The sequence below is a fragment of the Numida meleagris genome, chromosome 4, assembly GCF_002078875.1.
Source record: "Numida meleagris isolate 19003 breed g44 Domestic line chromosome 4, NumMel1.0, whole genome shotgun sequence".
NCBI classification, from domain to species: domain Eukaryota; kingdom Metazoa; phylum Chordata; class Aves; order Galliformes; family Numididae; genus Numida; species Numida meleagris.
In genome coordinates, this window is record NC_034412.1 from 4,472,436 (window position 1) to 4,496,747 (window position 24,312).

At 47.1% G+C, this 24,312-nt stretch overlaps 1 protein-coding gene across 4 annotated transcripts in view; it reads right to left on the reverse strand.

The window, feature by feature from the left end:
- Positions 1–24,312, reverse strand: part of TNIK (TRAF2 and NCK interacting kinase) — a 137,857-nt gene that overhangs the window by 41,651 nt on the left and 71,894 nt on the right. For all 4 annotated transcript variants that reach the window (XM_021393643.1, XM_021393641.1, XM_021393644.1 and 1 more), the window contains 9 exons: positions 24,036–24,161; positions 17,782–17,892; positions 15,530–15,620; positions 14,058–14,188; positions 8,770–8,824; positions 8,331–8,409; positions 4,447–4,622; positions 2,801–2,867; positions 1,603–1,807 (listed from right to left, as the gene is read on the reverse strand). In XM_021393643.1, the coding sequence (XP_021249318.1) occupies positions 1,603–1,807; positions 2,801–2,867; positions 4,447–4,622; positions 8,331–8,409; positions 8,770–8,824; positions 14,058–14,188; positions 15,530–15,620; positions 17,782–17,892; positions 24,036–24,161 (1,041 nt within the window). The remainder of the gene's footprint in view (positions 1–1,602; positions 1,808–2,800; positions 2,868–4,446; positions 4,623–8,330; positions 8,410–8,769; positions 8,825–14,057; positions 14,189–15,529; positions 15,621–17,781; positions 17,893–24,035; positions 24,162–24,312) is intronic.

The window sequence follows — 24,312 nt, forward strand, 5'->3', positions numbered from 1 at the left end:
TTTTAATGACATGGGGGTAAGGGCAGAGCTGGGCAGAGCTGTGCCTCAGCAGCCCAGGGCTGAGCTGCCAGCTTAGTGAGGGGATTAGCCCTCCATCAAAACCTGCCTGAGGAGCACAGGCAAAGAGAGAGAACAATTTTCTTCTATGTGCAGAGAACATATTAATACAGCGGCAAGTATTGTATTCATTACAGGATTTCAGCTAATCTGCTGTCTGCTTTTATCCTGGTATTGTTCCACTTCTGTACTGCTTGCAGCAAGCACGTTCTGACAATGGCAGAGCCATGATTCCCCTATGATAGTCCCTAAATAAGCATGTACTGGTGCAGGGGATTTCAGGGTGTGTGTGCATGCGCAAACCTTGTCCTCTCTCCAAGGTCCTCTCATGCTGACAACACGACAGACTTACACATTTACCAGGCAGAAAAAAGCTCAGCCTGTGCTTAGCCATTGCTGGTTTTTGCCCTGAAAGGAACCATCAGGACCACCTCAACAGACACGGTGCACAACCAGCTGATGGAATTCTTCCGCAGCTAAGCTCCTGACCTGGGGCACCACTCATCCCACTCAACCCGGCCAAGGGAGGCTCAAGTTAAACATAAAAGATGCTGTGGCTCAGTCAAATTAAGGGCGTGGGTGCTCTGATAGCCCGGTTACTGCGAGACGTTTTTCAGACCTATCGGTGACCTCTTCATAAAGCCAACTTAATTACCCTCAACGCACAAACCCTTCAATCAGATGCTTGGGATGAGCTCAGAGCGAGTCAGTGGGTTTCTATGTGCAAAACCACATCAGAAGCAGAGGAAATCCCCTTATTCTTTCGTGAACTTCTTCAGTCAGGAACTGTGAGCTAACGCCAAAGCAAGCACTTCCTTGCAGAGTCGGGTGCCACTCACTGACACCGCAGCCACCCAGTCAAACGCTGCAGCTAGATTTTAAATGGGGTGGATAATTTCATGACCGATCCTATTTGTAGCTGGTACGTTAAGACAAGGGTAATGAAATCTTATGCTTCGGGGCACATATGGATTGCTGCACAAGTCAGGCAGGCATCTGCTCCTCCCCCATAGGAGAAATTGTAATTGGCAGGGCTGAAAGGACCGACGCTGAAATAAGAGATTAAATGGGACATAAGTGGTGCGTGCATCTGGGGAAAGGGCAAATGGAGTTTTTTAGCTTCTTCACAAGCATCATATTCCACAGCAGCAAATAAGGACAATGAACGTGACAGTCATCTGGCCTGACAGGAGTTTTGACCACCTGGACTGAAAACAGCTGTCACACCAGTTCAGGACTAGCTGTGCTCAGCAGTTCCAGGGACCCTTTTAGTTTGGTATCGAAGGGGTTTATTTACAATGAACAAGCTCTATTACCTCCACAAGGGCTGGCAACACTTAGTTATGGAGGGGAGAGCACCCGTAGGTTGGCAATGTGAGCATGAACACGGGCTTTGTTCAGCATAACAAAATGCCTGAGTTTACCAGCTAGAGAGGTCAGCACACGATCATGGAACACGCAGAGAGCGGGACCTGTTAGCAGACACTCTGCCGCTCAGCTCCCCAAACCACAGAGCCTCAGTCCAGCTCTGCTCCAGCCAGTTACCTCCTCCAGCCTTCGTCTCTGCTCCTTCTGCTCCTCGATCCGCTTCTGCCGCTCGGCCAGCAGCTGCCGCTTGTGCTCCTCGTTCTCCCGCTGCTGCTGCTCCAGCTGCTGCCGGCGCAGGGCCTCCGAGCGCTCCTTGTTGGCCAGCTGCAGCCGCAGGAAATCCCGACGCAGCGTGGACTCGCCGGGCAGGTTCAGGATGGAGCTGCACAGGAGAAAAGCACCACAGAAGGTCCCACGCACATCCCTAAGCCTCTTGTCCCACGGCCGTGCACCCCACAGCACCTGAGCACCCAGCCATGCTTGGATAGCAGGGATGGAGAGAAGGGGCAGGGCAGTGCCGAGTGGAACGTGAGTTTCACATCATTTCCTCCCCCACCATCCCTTTATTAAAATTATTTATTTTCTTCTTAAATAGAAACCCTGAAGCACAAGACATTGCTTGATCATATGCCTTGGCCCAGACCACAGCTCACCAACAATTTATTTGCTAAAGGATTCCTTTACAGTAAAGTTTCTAACAAAAGTCCCTTGTGCTGCAGTGGCACGCACTATATTTAGCTGTTCACAAAGCACAGTTAGCATGAATCACTGCCAGCTATTAAAATACTACATTATCTCGGGGAAATAATGGAATAATCTGATACTAATTACAATGAGACTGAAAAATGTCATCAAAGAAAGTTCCAGCCCTATTGTGCTTGAAGCAACACTGGAAAGTTTCATGGTGAAAAGTTACACGGAAATAAGGAGCTTGGATACAAGGAACCACATTTGCAAGAATCTTTTTTAAGAACAGCTCCCATTCTTCCACCTCTAAATACCCATAAGGGCAGTTCCTCACAGCACAGTTCACGTGAGCACAGCACTTGTGTGTGCACAACGGGTTTTGCACCAATTGCACTGAGCAGGGCTGTCAACCAGGGTCCTGCCATGCTCCTGTACCAGGCTGCAGTGCCAATCTCACAGAAAATGAGACAGCTGGGTCTTCCCAGCCTTTCAGCTAAGGGGATCTCTAGCATCAGTTTAATGCTCACTCACCATCTAGCGGGGAATACACTTCATTCTACCAGGGAACAGGACTCAGTGATCAAACTGTCCTTCTCCTAGTTTATTATAAATAATAATCTATAATCCAAGTCAATTTCATACAGAGTTCAAGAGACACAAGGGATAGAAACGAAAGGTTGATTTTTACCTGGGCTCTCCAGAGTCATTCTCCTCCTCCTCCTCCTCACTTCCACTGTACTCATACTCTGTCTCATCTAGAAACAGAATTGCTTATCAGTGCCCTTTACTGGACTCATTTGTTTCTCTGATGGTTAAAAACCCCAGAGCCCCGAGGGAAGAACAGAAAACTCCCTTTTGTCTGGCATGAAAAAGAACACCCAACCTTGTTTCTGTCCATTTTCTGATGTTATGGGGGGGGCTGCAAGGCTAGAAAATCAGCGCTGTGTCCCTGGCCGCTGGTTGTGGTGCACACGGCACGCTGGGGAGAGAGCTGCAGTCCCAGCTGCAGGTGAAAACCTCCAGCAACCAAAGATACTCCATGTAAGGATGAAGAGTAACCATAAAATAAAGATTTACCACGATACAGCAAAACCTCTCTTCAGAAGAGCTCTTGCAAGTGAGACACACTGGAAGCTTTTGAAGCCACAGGCACTGGAAGGTGGGATTTAACCAGTGCTCTGAAGGCAACGACTTTCTTCCTAAACATATGCTCTTCCTATGCAAATCCATATGTTTTCCAGGCAATAAGGATATCTACATAACAGCCCAATTGCAAAGTTGTGCTACATACTGTGATTTCTATTGGTATATTGGCTTTATCAGATGAAGGGAATGACAGTAGAAAGAAGGGCTTGCGTTCATCCAATTACTCTCCATCTCTAGGGTACAACCTTCATTTGCCAGACTAAGCACATTTAATACTTCACTAGGATCCAGCTTTATTGTTTTGATTACAGTGAAAACTATTACAAGGGGCTGGAAGGTACACATGAAAAATGAATACCGCTACCAGTAAGAAAAGAAAGAGATATATATTAATTTGCTGAATTCTACAAACAAGCTTTCAAATTCAAATTCAGCTCACAAGCAGTGGAGTGCTTTAAGAAGTTTCTTCAGCTATCTGCTCCTCCTTACAGAGCACTCTGATAGGGCCCAGAGAGTTCACTGAAAACATCCAGTTTAATAGGTTATTCCTAGTCAGCAGAATTGCTTTGGGCAAGGGTCTTATCTGGATGCTCGTTTGCACAGCTCTGCTCATCACTGGCACTGCAGAAATGTCATGGAGACCAACAGACTTACAATACGTGAGCTGGGAAAAAATGCAGCTTAGCAGCTTCTCCCTCTCGCGTGCTTGCACTTATACGTGCACACGTGCATTTATACACACATTTTAATGAATCAAAGCTTAAACGTTATATGTGGAAATTACCACCTGGATAAAAAAGACACTATTTTTCAACAGAAAAAAAAAAGGACTTAAAAACATTGATTAGCTCTAATGACAATCAGCTGCAGCCTTTGTATGAACACCAGTTGTTTTGTTATGGGCATTTATTCTCATTTCAACTTTGGTGATGACCGAGAGGAATCGAATCAAACCAAGTATTCTAAAACCATAGCAAGAGTGTACAAAGAAGGAGCACACCTACTTAACTCAACCTGCTTGCCCTCTGAGTGAGGGAAACTTGAGACTGAGACTGCAAGCAACCCGGTCCTTTATGCCCTTCCACCTGTTCCCTTCTCCCACACAGATACACTTCAGTCTACCTGAGGGATCTCCAAGCTCATGGCAAAGCTCAGGGAGAGCCCAGAGCACAGTGTTCCACTACTAACCTTTCTCTCCTCGCTTCTTCTTCGTCCTGTCAATGTGGTCCTTGAGCTGGATGCGGACCTGCCGCTCGTTGGGCTGGTCTCTGATGAAGGGGTGCTTCATCAGCTGCTCCGTCGTTGGTCTCTGGCTGTGGTTCTTCACCAGGCAGCTCTCAATGAAAGACTGAAACTTTTTAGACCTGGAAGGCACAGAACAAACAAAAGCAAGCAGTTAACCACATTGATTCTTCTATGAGGAAGTGAGAAACTTGAGGGTATTTGAGAATGTTGCTCGGATGCTACCCAGTTCTCGCTCAGATGCAACCTGCTGGGACGATTCATGCAACTTCCCTGTTGACACTTATCATGGGCTCACAGCAGCACCATCAGATGCGACCTCTGCCACTCTGTCTTCTCTTAGTTTTCCCATGCATGCTCCAATCTATGTTTTTCCAGCTGCTATCAGGGGAAAACCCCGTTCCATGGAGTCTGGAGAAAGGTGGGAACCATCAGGGTAATGGAGCATCACTAAAGCCAAATGGAACCAACGGCAACCAACAAAATGCAAGGAAATATTCCTCTTCCCTTCCCTTTGACTTTGCAGGTAAGAATGAGACCGCACCTACAGACATAAATGCAATTCCTTAATGAATTGTTCCTCATTGGAACCCACATCCCTGCTCAGACCCAGGCCACTCTGCATGCTTGGGCAGAGGCAGGACCATGGCTGTGGGTGGCAGAGCCCAACCTCTCCTCACCAGCAAACAGTTAAATTCAATCTCAGCTGAAACGACGCCAGCCAAATCTCCAATAAACAAACCCCTCTTAGTCTCAAGTTTTGCGTATCGCAAGTTTTGCCGGAATTAATTTCGCCACATTATAAACCCAAGAGAACAGAGATTTACAAGGAAGAAAGATGTTGACAGGCCACTATGCTGTATGTTGCTTTAGCAAATAGGAAAATGAGTGTAAATTAATGACAGAAGCCAACAGATACTACAGAATTGTATCGAGAAGTAAAACAATAAGCTTTGGGGGATTTTACTTTTAAGCTGTCAGACTAGAAGTGATTTATCTTTTAAGTGCTAATCCATACAAATTGAGATGCAAAAATAAAATACACTGCTGGATCCAATTAAATCCTCCCTCTAGCTTTATTAATGAGCAAATCTTCATCCTCCACCTTGCCTCAAGGAACCCTGCATCTCTGTGTATTCCAGAAGGGTCAGACCACGTGATGCTCTAAAAACTGCACCTCTAAAGCATCGTTCTCCTCTGTGGGTCTGAACCTGGAGACAGTTCGCGTCCGGGTGCACAGTCAACCCACAAACAGGGTTGAGTTGAAGTAGGTTAGGAATTTTCCTTCAGCACATGATGGGTTTGTCCATCTCCTGGGGCTCCAGTGCATTATTTGCAGAGGGATGCAGGACATGGGTCTGCGTGGGCTAAGCCAAGACACAGCCATGTACCTCACCAAGCTGCTGTAAGAAACTTCCAATCGCAGCACGAATTGTAAACTGCATGTACCAAAACCAGAGCTGCTGCAAACAGGCTCGCCCTGCACATCTTCAAGTTGCAAAGACAGATGCAGAGATGTGTCCTTTCCCAGCCCAGCAGATAAAGCACTTGCAGCACCAGGCAGATGCCACTCAGCATTGCTTTAAATGCCCCAGGAGCCTGCAGGCGTTTTGCTCTCTTTTCCAAAAAGGCAGCAGACAGCAGGATTCTCCCAAGCTCTGATTCTGAGTGACACCTTCACCAAGTCTCACCACCACTCTGGTGCAGGTCAGCCCATCTCCATAGCCACAGGCACTGCTGCTCCCCCAGCTCCTGGGCTTTGCAAAGCTTAAATAAATGTTTGCAAAGGCTTTTCAGCTGCTTAGATGAGAAGTGCTATCGGAGTGCAAATACCACTTCATTAACAAAGAGATTTTGTCATTTTTTATAAGGCAGGGTTAGGAAGTGTTTATGATAATGACACCACTAAAGTTCCAGTGGATTTCACCTGTGAAATGTAGGAAGAAAACAAAGCACCGCTGCTAGCTGGATTTAACTGGAAGAGAGAAGGACAGCAAAGAATCTGTAACTTCACAGGACCGTGGCATCGTTTCTAAAGTGAGTTCAATGATCTAGCAAGCAAAAAAGATCTAGCAAGCAATAAAAGAAACAACAGAGCCACTGTGAGAGCCTGGTCAAACATCTCAGCTTCTCCTGGGTCTTGCAGAGCTCCAGGTCTAACACTTTTGGCTGAGAAACGAGTCAGAGACAGCAGATCTGCCTGAAGTCCCACTGGAAACACTCAAAAAAAAATTGTTCTTAAGGAATTGGTGGAGTCTTACTGGCTTGGAGCTTTGTCTGGGTCCTTTGGAGCTTCTCATTGCAATGGAAGACTATGCAGGGCACAGCCTCAGCACAGCGCTTCCTGGATGAGCCTGGGCAGATACCATCACCAGTGTTTAAAACCAAAGGGATTTTGATGGCAATGGGCCCTGACTGAACCCATCTGGCTATAGGGTGGTTTGGAGCACGTGCTGCTGTAGATACAGCCAAGCACTCAGGCTGCACAGGGCGGAGCTGTGCAACCAAGGAGAGGAGCAAAGCTTAGGACGTGTAGATCGCCTGCCATACCTGGGGAAGATGGTGTCAAGCAATACCCTGGCTGCTGCAAAACACATCTAAGTATGTCAGGTCCTTATCTGAGCAAGGAGTAAAATATAAACTCCACTCCAGAGCAGTTTTTACCTTAAAGAGATGGGGAAAGTACTCTGCTCAAAGCCTGCTTTTGTGAACTGCATTCCCCTCTGCCTGGAGGCTGAGAAACTTTGCTGAATAAACAGCGTATTTGTCTGAAAAAAAACCCTCTGAAGTCTTACAATCCATTCTGTGCTGTAGCAGTGAGGATAATGAAGTAGAAGACTGGTGATCTGGCAGAAAACAAGTGTCTAAACTGTTTTCTCAGCTCTCTGACAAATGGCATCCTAAAAGAACTGTGCAAGGAGAGTGAGCACCTTCGATACCCTCTGGCAGAGCTGGCAGGGAAAGGCCCTTCTTGTCCTGGTTTTGTACTGGAACATCTGAGGACTGAGCTGACAAAACGAAGACACCTTTTGCTAAAGCCTGGGACTCCAAATCCCTCATTCCTCTCCCCTCCCAGTAGCATTCCTGCTGCTTTGGCACCAAGTGTTTTCAGTTCCTACCAATTACTTTGCTCCCTTTTTTCGTGTGTGTTTTCAGAAAGATAATATGCATCATTTCAAGGAATGAAACACAATTTCCTCCATGAGCTCAGCTTATCTGAGGCCATGCTGTTTCTCTAATGCCTGGCAGATCTCTCTGGACAAAACCAGGGCTGAACCTGAGGCAGGCAAACCGTGCGAACCAGAGATGAGTGTTTTTAAGGACTCCACCTCCATCGGTACAGAACATACAGTAACAAAACAACATCTGCTGGGCTTCAGAAGTATTTTTCCTATGGGTTTTCATTGGCATATCCTGCTTTTTTTTTTTTCCCTTTTTTTTTTTTTTTATTCCAAAACTGTGATGTACTTTTTACCCAAAAATTTTAAAATAAAGCCCAAACTAAGTACAAATCTCTGCATTCCTGGGCCTTCAAGATAAACTACCCTTGCTTTTGGCCTGGGTACATGTTTCCGTTTGAACATGGAACCTTACTGGAAAGAAAGGGGAGCCAAGTGAAGTGTCAGCTGCTTTCAGCTGCACAAAGCACCTTGGAAAAGCCGACTCAATGCTGGGAAAGGGCAACGTGAGAGGCATTTCCCTCCCTGCCTCTCCCCTACCTCCCTCCTCATCCCAAGGATGTGCTCTCTGCAGATCAAAATGCCTCTCCACAGGAGACCCAGGACCAAATGTGCACCTCTTTTACAACCACGGAAGATGGAAAGACTCACCACTTCTTGGATTTCAACCTCGGGGCTGGGTTGCGGGGGATGAGGAAGAGGGCTCTCATGGGGTGCATGTCACAGAGAGCTGCGAAGTGCAAGAAGAGGCATTAAGCACAGCACGATGTCTCATGGAGAGCCTACACACACACCCAAGCTCCCTCTGATGCCACCAGACCTGCGGGACATGCGCAGCAGGTGCAGCACCAGGAATCACACAGGGATTTGTGTGCCTTTGCTTGCAGCTCCTATTCCCTGGGCCACGTTGATCCAGCAGCCTTTTCCCACCATGTCTTGGACCCTGCAAACTGCACTGAACCCAGCCCAGGTTGCTCAGTGAGACCTTTGCCTGGGGTTTCCTGCACAGATCCCAGTACCTGCTGATACTCAGCAAATCCTAGCAAGTCACCACCAGTGTTAAACAAAGCAAAGCCATGCGTCTACTTACGGGGAGCGCCTTCTGCCATCTCGATGGCTGTTATCCCCAAAGACCACAAGTCACTCTGTAAAACAAAGCAGATGGAAATGAGTGATGCAGTGGAGCACTGTCACAACAGTGGGCACAAAGCGAACCCCAGGGCTCAGCCCCATGAGCTTTCTCTGCCAGTCCCTAGACCTGCAGCACAGGAGATCATCTTTCATGCTCTTCCATATACTAAGGCTTGATAGTAAGCTCCCAGCCCCGCTGTAATCCCAAGCTTTATTGCAGAGCTTTTGGTGGTTGTCGCACTAGTGCAGGTGTGGGACACGGCTTGCAGCCATCTCACTGGGCACTGCTCCCAGCAGCCATGGTGGGGAGATGTTGGCATCCCAAAGGTCCCAGTACACTGCTGTGGCTCTGGCACCTCAATGAACAAATCCCCTAAATCCCCAGTGATCCAGCAACATGCCACCTCCCTGCTCCACGGAAGAGGAAAGCAGCAAGGGGCAGGAGGGAGGCAACATCTCCTACACAAACTCCAGGTGTTTTCCCGAGCCTTTGGCAGAGCTGAAATTTCATGCCCTGTGACCTGACTATCCAGCTCCAAGGACACAGCACGGCAGTGCAGCTTTGATTCCTCATCACGGGATGCCAGCAGCCATGTGCCAACCCTGGGGCTGTAGGTAGCTGCTTCAAGTTGGATGATACACAAATGGATTTGTTATGGCTCCTGAGAACACAGGCTGTCTGGGATAGATTAGAAACATGAAGTATCTCGAGATACCTCAGGACTCTTTTGAATCATGCACTGCTCATTAGCTAGAAGCATGAAAAGCAGCGTTTCACCAGTGGGAGGAGAAACGGGCACCCTCATTTACTCTGTTCCCAAGCCTTCCTCAGCCCACATGGTTGTTTCAGTCTCCTGAATGATTAGTGCACAGAAAGTGCACCTATTCAGAAAGCTCCCTTGATTTCACGCTTGTATCACTTTTCCTTCAGTTTTCTCACTTGCAAAGAGGGATATTTATAGCCCCAGCTCCCTGCCCGTGAGCTCCACTCCTCACCAAGCCACATCAGAAGAAATCCCACGTGAGCCCCAGCTACACCTCTCAATCCGGTAATGAGCCCCAGAGGATGGCTCAGCTCTCACAGACAGGAGGAAGAGACACCGTGTGCTCAGGCAGGAGAAAACGAGAACTTTCCTTAGCGGCACTGATGCAACTTGTGTTGGCTTTCTTTTGGCAGAAGGTGCCTAATTCATGACTTGGACATCATGTATAGGACTGCCTAATGATTCATAACTTTGCACCCGATGCATCGGGAACAGAACTCAGACTAATTTTGGTGCCTTCATTTGAAGCACAGTCCCCGATGCATCTCCAGGCCTGGCAGAGGGGAAGGTGCCAGCTGGCACAGGCACACCGCTAAAGCAAAGCCAAGGAGCTCGCTCCTTTCTCTCTCCCCACTCTGCCATGGACCTCAGGGACGATGCTGCTCTTCCAGCAGGTCTGGTGGAGAAGGCTTTGTCCCTACTCATCATCTCACCAACCAGGGCTTCCCAGCTCCCTGCAAGGAGCCACCACTCCAGGCTTCTCTGGGAGCTCAGTGCAGGAGCTGTGAGGCTGAAGTCGTGGTCTGGCCCATGCTGATGGGCAGGACGAGGACTTGGCAACTCCAGAACAAGACCTGCTGAGACGGGACATGGCAGCAGCCAGGAGACTGGCTAAGCTCCAGTGACACTGAAAAATGAGTACACGCTGCTCACAGGTATATCTCAGAGCAGAGGGGATGGACTCTGCCTTCCATTCTCCCTCCAGTTCCCATATGCTGCTCTCCTTTTGCCCCGCTTTCTGTCATATCCCTGCAGTCCCTCTTCAGTCTGTGCTCCATTTCAAAAGCTGCCCTTCCCGAGCGGCCTCGAGCCTCTAATCCTGCAAATGAGTACATCCAAGAAAGGTTGTTCTTCCCAGCTCAGAGCACCAAGAGCTGCAGGGCAGGAATCCCCAGGGACCGCAGCACCTTCTCACCTGCACCCTCCAGGGAAGACAACCTGCATTTTGCAGTTTCAAGGCAATTTTCCTTCTTTTTAACTCAAGTTCTCCCTTAACAAACGCTGTCCCGTTAGTCCTTGCTACACATCTTTGTACCTGCCTAAAAATTCTCCCTCAAATCTCATTTGCAGCAGTTTCGCAGGACGGCCACATCCATTCTTTGTCTCTGCTCAGCTGGGATTTATGCTGCATACTTAATTGTCTCAGTCTTTCCACATGATTCAGTACGCATGACCCCTTCCTTTTGGTTGCCTGAACTCCTTCCAAATTCCTAGTGTGTCTTTCCATATTGAGGTGCCCAGTATTATACGCGACATGCCAAGTGATCTTAAAACTGGAGCAACACAGAGAAGGATTATCACCTCTCTAAGTCTCTGAGAGAAAGCAGAAAACTCAGTGGGAAGCACGCATTTCATACTGATCTAAAATTCAGGTTTTTGTTTCTTCCTGAGTCTGAAAAGCTTTTCAGTCCGCCCAGCAAAAAGCCGCTGTGCTAATATATTTGTATTGTCTTGACTTGAGAAGGGAAGCAAGCTGGTTTTTCCCTTTTGATTCTACACTTATTGACAAGATATCTGAAGGAAAAAGGAAGAGTGTCTGGGGAAAAACCAACAAATAACCTCAACAATGTGGAGTTTCTATCTGTTCTTTTTCAGTGGTTTATTTTTGTGAGGAGGTATTTACTGCATCCTTCCGTAGATTACATAGCAACTCTTTCTGGCTCAGAAAGAAGTGAGATTAGAGGCTTTTTGTCCAACAGATTAAGCCCGTGAGGATTCCTTTTTTCACCCTCTAAGTCTCATCTTTTGTATTCACTATTTTAAGCCAGTTGGCTAAACCTGAGCGTCTCATTTGCATGCCTTTAAAAAATAATACTTGTCATTTACATTCTTTTCCCCACTTCAAAGCAAGAACATCAGGTGCAGGGACATGACCTGGGGTACAGATGAATGCCCAGTGGCTCCCACATCACCGTGAGCTCCACAAACACCCTGCAGTAAGTGTGTCAGCAGCAAACAGCCTTCTGTTCCATACACCCAGTCAAGGAAAAACTGTCAAATGCCAAGTGCAGAGACAAAGGTGCCCAGCCCACTAGGAGCGTTTGGTCCTTGGGGACAATAGAGGGATTTTGGTCCCGGCACTTGTGCATCACTCAATGGCATTTTAAGTGCCCCATTTTTTTTTCTGCAAAGAGTCAAACCTTAGGGATTTGCGAGGGGAAAAAGCTGTCCATGAAAAAATCAGCCCCCCTGCACATGCGAGTTCAGTGCTCAGATCACAGAGCACTCAATCTCCTCCGGTGTGTCGGAGAAATGGTAGCCAACCAACAGGGTGGCACAAAACAACGTTGTGATTAATTAGAGCATTGCACAGAGCCAGAACGCTGGCAGCAGAGGAAGGGCGAGAGCAGCGGGGGGGGGCTTCAGCCCTGCCACAACACACAGCCATCAGTGGAGCTGAGGAAATGCCTGCTGTAATTGGTTATCAAAGAGAACTCAATCATTGCAGACTGGAGTATTTCTGCACGTCCTTATCATTAACAATTTATGTAACTGAGGGTCTGAACTCGCACTGGAGAGATGCTCTCAGGAAGATCATCAGTTCAAAAGTTGACTGATTTATGCAAATGGTTGAAATGCTCCTATGAAGAGAAGCTGCTGAGATGGTTGGGGCTGTTCAGTCTACTGAAGGCCTTACAGCGGCCTTCCAGTGCCTAAGGGGGGGTCACAGGAAAGGTGGGAAGCGATTCTGCAAGGGCACGCAGTGACAGGACAAGGGGGAATGGCTCTAAACTAAAAGAGTGGAGACTTAGATTAGACATTAGGAAAAAATTCTTCACTCAGAGGGTGGTGAGGCCCTGGCACTGCTGCCCAGAGCTGTGGGTGCCCCATCCCTGGAGGTGCCCAAGGCCATGGATGGGCCCTGGGCAGCCTGAGCTGGTGGGGTGTCTCTGCCCACGGCAGGGGCTGGGGCTGGGTGGACTTTTAAGGTCCCTTCCAACCCAAACCAGCCTGTGATTCTATCCAACACCAAAGCATCTTTTTGTTACTTTAAAATCCTTCATTTCTTAAAAAATTCTCAGAGAGGCCGGTAATTGCACTGCAAATTGGTGGGCTGTTGCGCTGCCACATTACATTGTAACGTCCTGCTGTTAAAAAGCGGCTACCTAGCCCCACACCAAAGGGTTGCAAGTCTTTTTAAAACATTACTCTGCAAAGCGACCTCTCAGCATTTGCACAGAGGTTGAACAAGCTTTATATCCCTCTGCTTTTCTTCCAAAAGTCCACGTTTTTGGGCTTTCTCTGGAAATGCTCAGTGGATCTCAGGGGGGGCTGCAGTTAAAAATTCAAGTTCTTCTTCAAAAAACCCACAAGGCACAAAAACCAAGGGACTTGCCTACAGACGTGTCCAGAAACTTGCAGTACGGCAGAACTGTGGTAAAATACTGAAAGTTTTCCTTGCCTCAAGCATCAGCCTTCACTGTGGTTTGAATGGGCAGGTGGGAATCACACCCCCCCCCCCCCCCCCGACCTGCTGCGTGGCATTCCCCTCTCTTCCATCTTACAGCTCAGTTGCAATGCTGTGCTGCCACCGATCCAAAAATAAACTTTCAACAGGCAACAGACATGTGAAAAGTAGGTCAGAGCCCCGAATGTCTGCTTGTGTGGCAACCTTCAGATCTCCCCGTGAAGAGCAGCCTGCAGGCCAAAAGATGTGATTTTGCCCTTTCTGCACCTGACCTGACTTCTCTGCGGAATAAATTGAGGACATACAGCGTGTTTGATGGTAGCATTTAAACATGCAGCACTGAAAAACCGAAGAGAAGGTAGGAAGCCTCAGTCTGACACCTTTCTTAGCATGGGGAAAGACTTCTTCACAGTAAACCTTGGCAGGTGAAGAGCGCAACAAAAATTCACATTGGACCTGAATTCCCATCTCAAAATTCAACAGCCAGAAAGCAGGAGGAGACTACGCTGCCTGTCAATGCAGTCTGCAAAGCTGCAAGAATGTACTGAATTCCTGCTTGCTCGAGGTTTAGGTGCTGGGGCACAGAACCTGAGATCCTGCCATGCACTCCCTTCAGATGTTTATGATCACAACTCTCATTTTAAGCACTGACAAGTAAGACAGCATATGGAGAAAACTCTTTCTCCAAGTCCCCTGGCTGCTTTAATTCCTTGATTAGTGATTGATTCCTTATTAGTGAACGCACTAGACTTTGCAAGGATTGCATCCATAATGACACACACAAGAGAACAGTACCTTAAAGTCGTAAGTGGCGTCAGGATTTTCATCACAAGCAATGACCTCAGGGGCCATCCAGTAAGGCGTCCCAATGAAGGTATTTCTCCTGCCCACTGTTCTGTCCAGCTGAGCACTGACACCAAAATCCACTGTGGATTGGAAAGACAACAGCACACTGTGTCAGACACAAACCTGAGCGACGTTCTTCCGCTGAATGTAAAACACTGAAGTGCACTAACTGCATAGTCAGGAGAGAAAAATATGGCCAGAGACATTTCTGTTTCATCTTTGTTGAGGTCAACAGATTAACACACGTCAAACCAAAGATGAATCTGATCATCTGATTTCCAGGTTTCATAAGCAACCCTGTGCTTTTCCCTCCTTGCCAGGAGGCAATGAAAAGAAATCACAGCTCCTCATACTAATGAGAAGCAGGGTTAGAAACATGAATAAGCAGCAGCCTTTGTTCTATGGTTTTTCACTGAATTAAAGCCTGCCAAATGTTTGTAGAAGCCTCATTTTTCTACCTAAACTCTTGCTGGAAATGGCAGAAATGAAAAAGACTTCAGGAACCGAAGGCTAAGGACAAAAGCCCATAGGGAAATGTCAAGCACAGAGCTGCAAAATGAAGCAAAAACTGATGAAATCACATCAATGAGAGAATACTCTATGGTCCACTAAGTTCACTTTGCACAACATAATGGCTGGAGATTTGCCCTGGAGAATTTCCCCTTGGAGGGGAATCTTCACCAGCATAAAGCCAAACGAGCTGGTGGTGCCATCTGTTAAGATGGGGTTTGATTCCATTGCAAAGACATGGTAAAACAAGGCTTCCACCTCACTTTACAAGTGTAAGAGATCTTTCATCACTATCATGAATTAAAAATGCACAAAGATAGCTTTAATAGATAGGTGCTGGACAACTGAGGGTATCAGCACAGACTTTGTGCTGTTATCCATATATCTCCATGCGGATGACGGGTCTTTTCAAGGATGACTAACACTGCATACAAAATTCAGAATATTTCTTGCAATTGAAGCTCTGTCTTACAGGTTAGCTTGCAAACCTGGGTTATGTCACACTAAATGGAATGGATTATGGTGCTGGACGACACCAGTACAGCTGTGGGGAAATATACTTTGATAATTTCTGGGGATGCACATACGCAAATTTTCAATCTAGGGCATGAAAAATGGTCACAATTGCTCAACCTGTATCTGGTGTCAGAATTACCTAAACCACCTCTCTGCAGAAACACCATTGTCAACTGATCTTTGTACACAGAACTTGGTCATCAACCACTGGCAGTTTATTGCATGGCACTTGATCAACACCCAAGGTCATATTTTTGAGGCTAGCACGAGAAAAAACACACAGCAGCTTTTAGGATCCATTCCCATTCTACAAGTCATTTACAGGCTCTACCAGTATTATTTCTTCTCTGCAGGCAGCCTACTTGCAGTTTCCAGGAGCTCTAACCAACCCTTACCTAGTTTAACTTCTGCATTTTCCGTCAGCAATACATTCTGTCCCTTGATGTCTCGATGAATTACTTTGTGCTGGTGTAGATGACTCAAGCCCTAGAGAATTCAGAGAAAGGTTAGAGGAATCCGAGTTCAAAGCACGCTATTTTCTGACATTCCTCCTCAACCAATTATGGTCCAGAAATGAAAGATTCCCAGTTGGAGTTCAGCACTTGAGAACACTTTTGTTTATTATGTGTTGAAAATACTGTCCTGTGTTCCATGCTGGGAGGACGTACCCAGCAAACAGAACGCCCACCGGCTGGCTGCATGTGCTGCAGTGGGTGCTCTGTAGCAGGTGACACTACTGACAGTTCTAGAGGGATTAAGACCAGCCCTTCAGTTTCTGCAGGAACTCAGAGTAACCCAAATTCCTCCATTTTTCACTTGCGTTGCAGAAATAATAGAATGCTTGTGTGTCCTCTCTGTACTTCCATCATTGAGAAACCAAAAAGAAACAATCTCTTTGTTATATTGGTTCAATAAATGGGACTCCAATATACTGAAAAGCTTGTATTAAAACAGCTACCATGGAAATACAAACATTATAACTTGCACATATCCCTAACAGAGATATAGCTCAAATTAAAAGCCTGTCTCAAAGGCTAAAGGTAAACTAGCTTTTCTGTTGTGCTTTTTTATTAGCTCATTAATTTCGTTTTGCAACCTACATTTTTATTTCATTCATTTATTATTACATTTTCAAAGTAACAGCCACCTATACTGCCAGCTTAATAAAAAATGGATTACTTTAAAAACTAATTCTGCATTAGGTTTACACTTCACATTAAACATTCATATTCAAGGAAGAAAATAATTTCTACTATCACTGCTGGTAGTTATTAGTCATTTTTTGCTTGTTACCTTGAGACAACACTGTGGAACAGATTATATCTGTAGAGGTGCCCTGTTGCATTCAATTTTTAGCCACATTATACCCAGTTAGAGGCTCGGTGCACTGGAGGCAAAGCAAAAATTTCACTAAAACTCAACAAATCCTTCCACAGGACAGGATCAAGTCTTACATGTCAGAATGACAACATGCCCTCGACTTCTGAAACAAGAACGAACCACACATACTGCAGCATGAAGGTGGGAGTCTTTTGTGCCCCAAAACACTGTTTTATGACCCCAAATCCTCAGCAGCCCTTGCAGCCTGCAGGTCACCAACCAACTGCCTCGAAGCATGGCCACAGCAGAGCAGAGCTTGCACTCTGCACGGCCCAAATGCGAGCGGTGACACTTGACGGTGGCCCTGGGACATGATTCAGTAGATAGGTTTTGACTCACTGACAGAGACTATTTTAAGAAGGAGCCTCGCAGAGCTCATGCATCTGTAATAAACCCACATGCAACTGTGGTTTCCTGACACTGAAGGAACAACTGATCAGCCCCAGCTCCAGCGCCAGCTCCTTCAGCACATCAGGCTGGCGGTGCTGGCACAGATGGTGGCAAGCAGGGTCAAGAGAAGTGCTGCGTCACCCCTGGTCAACAATGGCAGCCTAAGAAACAGCATCAGACACAGCCTGATGAGAGCTGTTGGAGCAGACATTTCGACTCGTTTTCTTTGAATGGCTCTTGTATAGTTTTCTTCACGTGGCTGATATTTCTGTCTTCTCTCGAACAAAATTTCAGTTCATGAACTCTTAAGATTTTAATGTCAGGGCAACCATTGCAATCACATAATCTGACCTCATTTGTAGAAAATACAAGCAAGTCCTTGCTAGAGGTGCCACCCTCCAGTATGTGAAACTCCAGCACGGACCATTTTAAGACATTCCAGTCAAGCATTTATCTTGTGGGTATAAAAGTTGCAGCATCCTCATTAAAGTCAGAGGCATGTGGATTTAATAAAGCATAAGATGCTTTTTAATCATGCAGACTCTCTCCACAGATTTTATTAGTCCTTACCTTCCTGTTAATTGAAAACATAATCCTACTGCAAATAAATCTTTGCCTCATTAATATCAAGGGAAATTATATTTCTGCTGAAGGAAAGAAGAGGGTTAACATTCAGGCAACTAGCAGAGCTAGAGGGCATTAAGTAGTGCTTATTTATTATGCATCATACAAGCACATGAATCATTCATGCCTACCGGCACCCAAGCTGCTCTAGCCCATAGAGCAGAGCCTCAAGAGCCAATGGCTTCGTGTGTCCCCAAGGCCCACGTGCCACACTCCACCAACGCGTGGCATTTAGCCCCCTCTGGGCACATACCCGTAAAATCTCTCTGCAGATGTAGGCAATCCACTCCTCCTTCAAAGTGTTCCCCTTCGTGTTCTTGATGAGGTCGGTGACGGAGCCCGCGCCGCAGAACTCCATCACCAGCTGCCAAATGAAACAGAAGTGCAATTACTGCAATTAGGCTGAAAGCATCCTCCGGGCTGCACAGCCCAAGGGCAGGAGCCTGACACTAGTAGCGCAGCTGCAATCAAACCTATCAACTTTTAATCCACGTGTTTTTTTGTTAAAAAAGGAGACTATAAAAGGTGGGAAGGCTGGAAAGGTGTGTTGCTCTCCAGTAGGGTGGGAATAAGAAACAGGAATCACTTCAATGCTGAAAAGCAGAGATCAGAAACCTTGAAACCATGCTAGCAGAACTCTGCCTCTTGCATTTAAGCTCTTCAACGCTGAATATGTGAAAGCAACATGACAGACGTCTGAAAGCTTCGTAAACCTTAAAAAACAGCAATATTTTCCCATTTTTGTACCAGCCCGTCTCTGTCTTTGACCACCTTTTCAAGCAGAGAGCCCTCTGGAGGCCAAGCTCGCTGCGCAGCTCCCCAGGGACAGCTGGAGCCCTACTGCTCGGGCCGATGCCAAATAGACCGGGCACCACCATCTGTACCACTTACAAAGTTCCATAATACCAAACATGGAAATACAAGGATCTAACCTGGGCCCAAATTTAATCTTGTCACTGAGCAACTGCGAAATGAAACATTCAAAAACAGCCCAGGATGCGACTCTGCCTTCCAGGGCCACCATGGGCTGCTGGTGTGTGGCAACCTATGTGCTTGAGAACATTGAGCACAGCGTGAACATGCAACAAGTCTCCCCCAAGTCCTGCTGAAGGGAAACCGTGTTTTCCAGTTAGATCAGTTTGTCGGTAGAGAGATATTCCCTTTCCCTACAAGTCGTGCCGTGCCAGATTCTTCACTGCGCACGTTTTAAGTTTCCCATCACATGCAGCTTACATGGTGTTTAACATTTTCCAAGCAAGAGGCACCACCTCATTCAAAGCATGGACCAAGAGAATAAAGGAATGGCAAAAGGTCTACCCAAGTCCTACCCAGATTGCTCAGAGATGCTGATTAAAAAGACTGCTATAAATAAACAGTCACAGAATTCAGACCCGGTACTGCTATAAAACTCCTGTATAAATAAAACGCTGGAGGAATACATCTTACTTGGCTGAGAGAGCCCTCTGACCATGCTCCTATCTTTAGTTTTGATATCAAGTTTCTCTTCTCTTCCTAAAATGACAGCTGAAATATTCTTTGCGTATCTCGTTACATCAGGAAACTGGCTCCAAGCTGCAGATGCATGGCTGGCCAAAGTCTGTCCTGCGAGGACAGTATCTGCATGTGTTTCTGATTAACCGAGCGTTTGGGATACCGCTGCAGCAAGCTGGAAGGAAATCCCTGGATAGCTGAACCAGCTGAAAACACTTTCCAACCCAACAGGCTGACCTCTCCCTGCAACACTTCATGGCCTCCTGCCATGGAAACTCATCCACAGGATCTCACCGGGGTTTGCAGCAAGAGGCCTTGGTGGCTGGAGGAGGTCTGGGTATCATTTTGTTAAGGATCACTTCATCTTTGCCTTCTCCTTCAGAAGGAGACGGGTTCACCTGCACCACACCTGTTTGCATGAGCTCCTCACTGCCGTGGAAGAGGCAGGGCACATCCTGCTGTGTACTGCAATCACAGCGCTTAGAGGAAGATGGAACAAACACCATTAAAAGTTCCTGGTGCACCCATTAATCTGCCAGACTGCCTTTATGGAGTTGGCAACTCACTCAGTCCTCTGTTCTCTCCCTCATTTCACAGAGCTAAGATTAATTTTGCACCAGTAGGTGAATAATGCATCTGCCCGCTGATGTATCTGAAATCTGTAATTGTGAAATCTCTGAGAGATTAAAACAAAAGAGACAGAGGGAAAAAGATTCTTGGGGACAGTGTTTCCAACTTGGCTTCGGAAGAGCTGCCCACTCCCACAGCATCCCTAGGAGAACAGCCAGCCCCAGCAGACACGGGGGCTCAGCAGCACACAGGCTGATGACACCACAGCTCCCAGCAAGCCCTGCCACCAGCTCCCTAAGAGGAGCAGCGGGAAGACAACAAGGCTGCTAGTACACCTCTATGTGGAACAGAAAGATGATGGACACTTGACCTGAAAAAAACGCTTCCAGAAGTTTCCAATGGGATGGGAAGGCAGCTGGCAGCACGCTGCTGTGGCAGTTAGCAGCGATGAAATCCCACTCCTAGAGTTCTCGTTGATGCTCAGATGGAAAGATGCTGCAGAAGACCCAAATATGGTTTTACCTGCAGCCTCCAAAGAGAGTAAATAGTGAAAGTGGGTCACACGCCATTAGGTAAGGTGAGGCTTCACCTACAAGAGCAATAAATGCACACTGGAACAGGTATAGAAAGGGCTAATAAAATGATCAGGTTGCCTCAGAGGACGTGAGGATGTGTTTAGCCAGAGATGGAGATATATTTAAGCAACAAGGCAGATATTGGCATGGTATCTTTATATATAAACACCCTATGGGTGCATGTAGGTTGGAAGCCAACAAATGGCCTTCCAGGAGAAAAGAAAAAGGAACAACAGGAAAGGCTCCAAACAGTGCTCATATCAGATCCTTTCTTACCAGCCTCATGTCTCCAGGTGAGTGCTTTTCCCAGGTAACACTTGCATCATTACCAATCTTCTTAAAGGATGGATGGGTTAAGACAATAAACTTGAAACGCAGATTGAATTTTTATTAACTGTAATTAAAATTATCATCAAGATGGGATAAAGGTAGTATCACCTTCCAAAATTTAATCTGCGAGGCCATTTACTGAGGAAGTATTTTTAAATACAGTTCATTTAGCATCTACTTAGCTCTTCATAACAGAGTGACAGCAAACTTGACAAGGAAGCCAAATTCAGAAGCAGCAGCTGTAAATCTCCACATCTTGTTGTACCACCCAGAGGAGTGACAGAGCTTTGAAACCAGCCACCATTCCATGGAGATTTCCACTGCCCCCACCAACAACCCGGCTTTCCTTTTTTTTAAGTCAATGAAAGCCATCACACAACTGCCCCAGGCGAAATGCTGATGGAAACCCTTCCCCTTGCTGAGTCTGAAAGCAGAAACTGGGTGCAATGCAATCCCTTATGCCCCCGCCACACAGATTTCCCACCCTACTCACACACCTTGGTGAAAGGGTCTCTTACCCCACACATCATACCAATGATGGAGCATTAATATGTACAAATCTCCACCATGTGAACCTGATGCCCGTGGGCAGCAGCAATGTTTGGGGGACACATCTTGACCCCAGCCAGCCTCCTGTCAACTGTGTGATGGTCTGGCAGCCAGCATGTGAGGTCTGAGGTGAGAAAGGGCCATGCAATGAGGTTCTCACCACCCCTCGGGCTGCTCCCCCTACTCCTGCACCTCTTCTCCCTGAGGGCCCCAATAATCCCACAAAGGCACACAGCACCCCTAGAGAGCATCGCCTCACCTGTAACAGCAACAAGAATACCTCGGTTTTGTATTTAACGTTCCATAAAGGTTGCCCCTATGACTTTTACTTCCTTTTTCACTAACGTATCAGATCTGTGATACGCATCTCTATTGTTGTCTGGCCAAGCACGCTCTCTCATTTCAGGAAAACTCGTCTGGTCGGCGAGCTCGTCCTTCAGGGCGGGTGGTGCTAACAAACAGGAGAGACCTGCTCATCACCAAAGCATGCGGCAGAAACGATGACAATACTTTATGTCAGGAGCCCGCCGCGCTTCCGAGAGATCTTAATCTGCACTGAAAGAGCTCTCTGTTTTTTATTTCCGTATCAGCCTTCCGAATGTCGATAAAAAGAATTACTTGGGCATTATCAGAAACCGTTTTATTTCAACAAAGGGCCAATGAAAAATAAACAAGCGTTTATCTGCACTGGAAGACTGATAGAGTTCGCACAAGTCCTAATTCAATCAGATGCCAAAACGAGAGCTATTGAAGGCAGTGACACCAGCACTCCTGCATGGCCAGGGAGCATCACCATAACGCCTCGGCCAGCCCAGCATCGCACAGACTGCAACACATCTCACACGCCAGCACTCTTCCACACAAGGAAAGAGGTTTTTGCAACAGCTCCATTCATTAGACCCTAGGAAAAGCCCCACCACTGAGCTGAGAGGTAACCCATCCGAAAGGAAATTCTAACCTTCCCACTTGCCTTTCCCAGGAGCCCATGGATGAGCAGCACCGCTGGGTGCACAACCCCTTTTCCCCCTGCATGGCTGGGTAACCCGCAGGGAAATCACAGCTTCCCTCCTGACCTCTGCCAGCAAAGGTGACCCAACATGCCCAGCCTCCTGTGCTGCTTCACGGCGGGGATGTGACAAAGAGCCTCCCCTCATCCAAGCATCTCCTCTGTTTGGTAGCTCGAGCTGCACTGCATGGACAAATCATTTTAGAAAAATGATTTTCTTAGCACTTGCATATCGCAAGAGCTCTTTGAATCAGAGCTGAATTCAAAAAAACCCTCCTCCCCTGGTCTGGCTGTGCTAATCCCAGACTCAGGCAGGAGCTAAGCCCAGCTCCAAGAGTGGCTGTCTGTCTACTGAGGGCTTTGGCATGCGCTTGGCTTAATTTTTTTTTTCTTTTTTTCCCCTCAAGGCACTCCAGCAGCACAAGGAGAAATGCTGTGGGTTGGTTTTCGTTTCTTTTTTTTTTTTTTTCTTGGACACAGATTATAAAACAGCTAAAGCCAAATGGAATTTCACGGGACGAAAAGGCATTTCTCAGCTTGACAGCTTTCTCCTCGCTGAATTCCAGGCTCTCTGCAAAGAACATGTTTTCCAAGAGTTCCCACAAAAAGAAAAGCAACAACAAACTCAGTAACAAAAGCCCCTGGAGCTCAAGCCCCCACGTCTTCCCAGTAACTCTGTCTATCAGCATAGCTGGGTACCAATGTGGCAGAGAACCCTGATAGCTTCAGTTCTGTCCTTGGTGACATTTTTGCCCTTTGTGATCCTCCCCAGCTCCCACAGCCCCCTGACATTTTGCCACATGGACACAACTGAAGCCACTGCACGGGGATCCTTTTCCTAAAATAAAGCCTAGATTATAAGGAAATTAATGAAAATAAACCACAATCTGCAGTAACTCTGTCAAGATGCAGAGGAATATGTTGGGAACTCGTGAATGAAAACCAAGGTTTTGGATGCTGACACTAATTCATAACTTTTTAATATACAGCTGTATATTTGGAGGTGGGGCAAGATGAACCACGGCTATTTGTTACTCCTGAAAACATTGGCTCTAGCAATCTTGTTCAGACACTGAACAACTTTGGGCACCAAAACGAACTTTCTCCTTACGACTCCACCTTAAAATCAAAGAGGACATCGCTGCCTTCCCAGAACTGAAGGCAAAACACGTACGGCACTGAGCAGACCCGAGCAGTGGCTGGCAGCGGTTCCTTTGGCCTGCACGCGCTGAGCTCCAGCCAGGCCCACCACCTGCAGCACCCTGCAGAATGAAGATCCTACGTCGTGCAAGGAAGACACGCAGGGTCAGCTGTGCGGTGTGGGCACAGCCCTGCTGTGGTCTGAGTGTCCCCGCAGCAGCAGGCCACCCTCTCTGCTGGAGGGGAGCTGGCTGCAAGCCTCCCCTGCTCAGAACATAGCACGGCGCCTGTAATTAATGTTTCATGGTCCTTATGGTAGGAAGCACGGCAGTGCCACGGGCCGTGGTACCAAGCTGCTCTGCGCGGCTCTTGCAAGCAGGAGGGCTGGGAGGAGGAGGAGGTGGGCTCGCACGTTCTGTCCGCTGACACACAACGGATTGCAGCTCTATTCTCCCAGGCCCGGGAATGCTGGGTGAATAACTGAGAAGCCGCTGTCAGGGGAAGCAGCAGGATGAGGCAGGCTAGGATAAACAGGGAAGGCCAAGCAGCCTCCAGCCCTTCAACAACACGAGGCAATTGTCCCTGAAACGGCTGAACATCTGCAGACCCTTCTGCCTTCCCTTCTCCATCCCCCTCCTTATTTCCCTGCATTGTCTCTGTGGAACATGGAACACAAGAAGCAAGGCCATGAGCTGGAAGGAATTAGGAGCAAGAGCTTCCATCATCCCAGCACAGCTCCCTTCTCCTTCCAGCTGGTTTCAATGCACTTATTTTCATAGCATATAATAGTTTTCATCTGATTACTATAACAAAGATGCTATTCTCAAGGAAAAGAAAGCAACTTACCCAGAGCTGATCATCCATTCCCGGTGGGTTCTTCTTAATAAAAGCACCATAATACGTAGCAATATTTCGGTGGTGAGAATACTTCTTCAACATGTTAATTTCTTGTTTGATCTCTTCCTCTTCATCCTGGGATGAGGGGAAAAGAAAAAATCCAGAACAAAACAGGGACACTAAGAGACAGCATTTCACACTAAGACAACAGCATTTCACAGGCACTGCTCTGACCTCTCTGTGTTACACTGGTAAGCTTCCACACGCTCAGTTTCTGACTGTCCTC